Raw genomic sequence first — 5,000 nt, 5'->3', positions numbered from 1 at the left:
GGGTTTTGTGATGCTAAGAGGAGGGTAGTTTTCTTTTTGTTTGTAGATGCTTATCGAAAAGAGTAGGGGCCTTCCCGGTGTGAGTGGTTCAACCCTTAAGTCCTATGGCAGGCACCTGTCGTATTGAGGTCACCTGAGTGGCGCCGAATGGCAGCTCGCTCCAGACACTATTTGTAAGCTCAACCCCTGGCTGATGAGAGAGCAGTCGGCCCACCCAATACATAAGGATAACAAAAACTGTAATGACCGAACAGTTATAAAATCTGTCAAACGATTTTTAAAGATAAAATGGTAAAAGAAAAGGATATTCAGTCATTTAACCTTTTTTGTGTAATGTAATTTGGTTTATTTTTCACTTGAGTAATCCAGGTCACCTTTGTAACTATGGACAGTGTCGTCACAAACAACTGAGGCTCTGCATGGTGGGTCTCGACAACGATTTACGCTGATTTCAGAAGAATTCACGCTAAAGCAAGGAAGGCAATTACGCTAAATTTGTTCGCCTCGCTACAAATTACGTCTACTAGATAATATGGTTTTCCCTACGAGTTATGGGAAATAGAAATAGACTGCCTATACGCCTTACGTAAAAGAGCATGCAGACCCTCACAACTGAGTCAGACCACTTATATGCACTGACATTTACGCTTCCTATTAATTACAGGTCACTGGATAAAGTATATGCCTCTGTAAACTATCACTTGAGTGTAGTAAAATGGAATCGTCTAATCACAATAATTTCAGTCTGTAGCTTTAGAGAATCAACACTTTTAAGAGAGCACATGATTGTTAAGTAGACATCAAACGAAATGTAAGACAGGCCTGTCAACCGATAATGTGGTCATTATCCGCTTGAAAGGGTAGCGTCATTAGTTGCCCTACAACAGCTTTATGAAGACATGGGCAGGCTTTCTGAGAAACGCCGAGGCCATTCTTACACAAGAAGAAGATTCTCAAATGACTTTTCTTATAACTCTTGTGACTTAAGAAGTATGCTGTTTTTTCACTCTTCATATACAGCCTTCACATATTAAATTAAGCTTCATACGTTAGTAGCGATTGGAAATCCACTCATGTGCGACCCCCCCCCCCCCTTCTTTCCACAATTACAAACACACGCACAGATCATCCACTTAACTGGCTACTGTGATGTTTTCAGAATAGCGTAACGTCTGTTCTTGTGCACAAGTATAATTTCATAATGACAGTCGGAACCAAATACCTGAGATGTAAGCTATGACTTGAGCTGAAGGTCAGCTAGCAAGTGACGACACTGAACAATTCTACTGGATAAAAGGTTAACATCGACTATCATAATTCCACCAGGTACCATAATACCGCCACCTCAAAAAACGTTAGTATAGAGGTCTTGCCAAGATTGTCTTAAACACCGAATGTTGAATATCTTAAATGTAATACTATTCAGATATTTAGGTGTTGAAGACAATGTTGAGAAGGCCTCTATAACAACGTTTTTGAGGTGGCGGTATAATGGCACCTGGTGGAATTATGAGAATGTATGTTTTATAACGCTATTGGTAAACGACACTTTTCACAGTGAGTCCTGCATGCATATCAAACAAAAATGTTGTTCTGCATTATTGCATTGTTCCTGCACGATAAATATTTTTGAGATAGGGCTGGAGTATGGTAACCAAGCTATGTTCTAGTTGGCGATTTGATTAATCGTTTGTGCGTGGCTTTGGCTGTCTTTTACTTCATCAGCTTGCTAATCTCCAAGAAGATTCTACGGTGTCAGGAAGGCAGTAAGCAAACAATATCCAGCCTGCCCCCACGGGCTTGGATACTGTTTCTGGATACCCAAACACACGCGCACATAAAGTGATATGTATATATATATGTATATATATATATATATATATATATATGTATATAGGTATTACGTTCCAGAAGTGAGTGTTATTTTCTGAAAGATAATATTTTGGGGGGATACACATGTATCCGATTTTCACAAAGTTATCTCATTTGTCTTTTCGACAATAATTCTCTTCCAAATCCAGGTACCCTCATACCTTTTCTAATGATATTGTACTACCACATGCTAAGACAGAGATATTCAATATGATATTAGCATATATTTGCCTAATTCATTTACAACTCCTTGCTATATTGACATAATGATCTGAAGTATTAGCTTTTATGATATTAACTACACTGTTTATACTGTTACATTAGATTAGATTAGATTAGTTGTTAAATATTTACAATAGTATATAGTTCAACTCCCATGTATATTCAGATTACCATACATTGTACCTGTTACAATTGTCGCGCAATAAAGTTCTATTCTATTCTATATTCTAATGTACTGCGCCGTATATGATTTGCCAACAAAGCCAACTTCCGTCACTCTTTCTCGTCAAGGGTAGTGGGGATAACCTTGATGAAACAGTCCTTGAAGTGATTATAACACAATTAGAGAGATACAAGAAAGGTTTGAAGACTGTATTTATATATAATCATCTTGGATTGAGAGATTTGGGCACTTTGGGACAGCAAAGAAGTGGAAAGTAGGTCAGCGTAAAATGGCGGCGCCAAAACTACTTTTGGGCACAATTTCTCCCTAACGGTAGTCTCTAACAGGTCCTTCACACTGAAACCGAATTAGCAGGAATCAAGCAAAAACAGCCGGAATGAAGTATTTGCAAAATTCGTGCCACATTCGGGGCCATTCGGGAAAGAATGAGCCCAAATGCCGTCAGAATAAAAATTCTTTTCTATTCCTGTGAATTTGTAGTGTATTCTAAAAATTCTTCCAACCGGTACCTGTTCCCATGGTCAAAGTCACGTCCTCCCCCACCAGTGTGCACAATTGGAAGGGTCCTCAGGGGAATTCGAGAACTCGTTTGCTACAATGTTCACTCTGCGTTTAGGTTTCAACTTATGGTCGTTTGACCAAACAATATTGATTCAGGCATACCTATCCATTTTCCGAGGAATTGTAATACCCGCTTCTGGAGCTGGAGTGAAACGTTCCTTTAAGACATAGAGATACAGAGAGACAAACATACAGAAAAAAGCGGTCACAAACATACACACACACACACACACACACACACACTCACACACACACACACACACACACACACACGCGCGCGCGCACGCACACACAGTCACAAGGTTATAGTGAAATATTTTCAAAGTACGGTAATCGCTGGAAATTCAGTTTCCTGTCTTCTCCCCCCTTTCCACAAGTACGGTGCTCTCGCCGCGCTCTCCCTGCGGCCTAAAATTTTACAGATCGCTCAACGAATTGTATAGATAAGAAATCTTTTACACTTTGTGTGTTTTTGTTGTCCTCTCAGTCTAGTGGAAAGGGGGCCAAAGTCACCACATAAGCTTGAATGTCACTTAAAGTACAACTTGAAACATGCGATCAATGGTTGGTACATACACTTACACCAGTCATTCGCCGCATGTTTCAAGTTGTTCTTGCTTGAAACGTAGGGGTATCATTTAAAGTACCTCGGGCGACGATACCCAACATGCCCCTAAATAAAAGGTAACAGAAGTAAGGAGTACTTTTATACGTACTTTGTCCCCTTGCTGCCCATGGTGTTGATGCCAGGACGACAAGCAGCAGAACAACACTTCTCCCAGCCATTTAGTGCATCATGTACATGTCGGCTATACTAAGAAATCACACGAGACAAGATCCCTGTGAAGCTGTCCGGATGTACAATAGTGCGAGATAGGAATGACATAGACTGGTCTAACAACTACCTTTGGCCAAAGCAATTAATCAACTGTCTTTTGTTTCTTGCTCAGCGAAAATTCACGTTGTATCTTTTTGCATGCACAGGAAGGCTTAGTTTAAGACAATTTAAGAGTGCTTTATCTTCAAAATAATTTCTTGGTTTGGACATGCAAGTCAGCACAGGATTGTTGAAATGTGGATGGTTTTGGAGATAATTTTTACATTATCGTACAAAACATTTCTTATCAGTTTATCGGTACAAAATGTTACGCTTTTGGGACTCCTAAACACTGCAACTATCAGACAATAAAATGTGCTAGCGGGGATCTTACATATCTTGTAGGAAAAATGTTAACACCTGTGCTTAACGTTAACAATTTTTCTCTTATCCACAACCAGAAATGAATTTGTTCTCGCCCTTAATGTGTCATTTGGAGTGAGAGAATCACTGATGAGGAAAATGTGATATCTAACCCTGTTGAAGGGTAGCGTAATTAGTTGCCCTACAAGAACGTTCTGAAGGCAAGGGCAGGCTTTCTAAGAAACGCCGAGGCCATTCTTACACAAGAAGAAGATTCTCAAATGACTTTTCTTATAACTCTTGTGACTTAAGAAGTGTGCTATTTTTTTCACTCTTCATAAATGAGCCTTTGGCGTAAGTAAGCTTCATACGTTAGTAGTGATTCGAAATCCACTCATGTGCGACCCCCCCCCCCTTCTTCCCACAATTACAAACACACGCACAGACACATCATCCACTTAACTAGCTACTGTGATGTTTTCAGAATAGTGTATCGTCTGTTGCTGTGCACAATTTCATAATGACAGTCTGAGATGTAAGCTATATCTTGAGCTGAAGGTCAGCTAGCAAGTGACGACACTGAACAGTTCTACTGGATAAAAGGTTAACATCGACTATCATAATTCCACCAGGTGCCATAATACCGCCACCTCAAAAAACGTCAGTATACAGGTCTTCCCAAGATTGTCTTGAACACCGAATGTTGAATATCTTAAATGTAATACTATTCAGATATTTAGGTGTTGAAGACAATCTTGAGAAGGCCTCTATAACAACATTTTTTGAGGCGGCGGTATTATGGCACCTGGTGGAATTATGAGAATGTGTGTTATATAACGCTATTGGTAAATGACACTTTGTACAGTGAGTCATGCATGCATATCAAACAAAAATGTTGTTCTGCATTATTGCACTATTCTAGTAAGCCTGGATACCATATCCCAGCCTGATCTCAAAAATATATATCGTGCACGATAAATA

General features: G+C 39.6%; 1 protein-coding gene across 2 annotated transcripts in view; it reads right to left on the bottom strand.

The window, feature by feature from the left end:
• LOC118420464 (macrophage mannose receptor 1-like) overlaps window positions 1-5,000 on the bottom strand; it is a 13,802-nt gene that overhangs the window by 6,665 nt on the left and 2,137 nt on the right. The window contains exon 1 of one of the 2 annotated variants that reach the window (XM_035827282.1): window positions 3,556-3,717. The exons of the other annotated variant lie outside the window; for it this stretch is intronic. Within the exon in view, the coding sequence (XP_035683175.1) occupies window positions 3,556-3,625 (70 nt within the window). The 5' untranslated portion in view covers window positions 3,626-3,717. Of the gene's footprint in view, window positions 1-3,555; window positions 3,718-5,000 lie in introns of those variants that run through there. 2 annotated transcript variants of the gene reach the window in all.

This window comes from Branchiostoma floridae, chromosome 8 (assembly GCF_000003815.2).
Source record: "Branchiostoma floridae strain S238N-H82 chromosome 8, Bfl_VNyyK, whole genome shotgun sequence".
Lineage (NCBI taxonomy): Eukaryota > Metazoa > Chordata > Leptocardii > Amphioxiformes > Branchiostomatidae > Branchiostoma > Branchiostoma floridae.
This window is presented reverse-complemented; position numbering and strand designations above follow the sequence as displayed.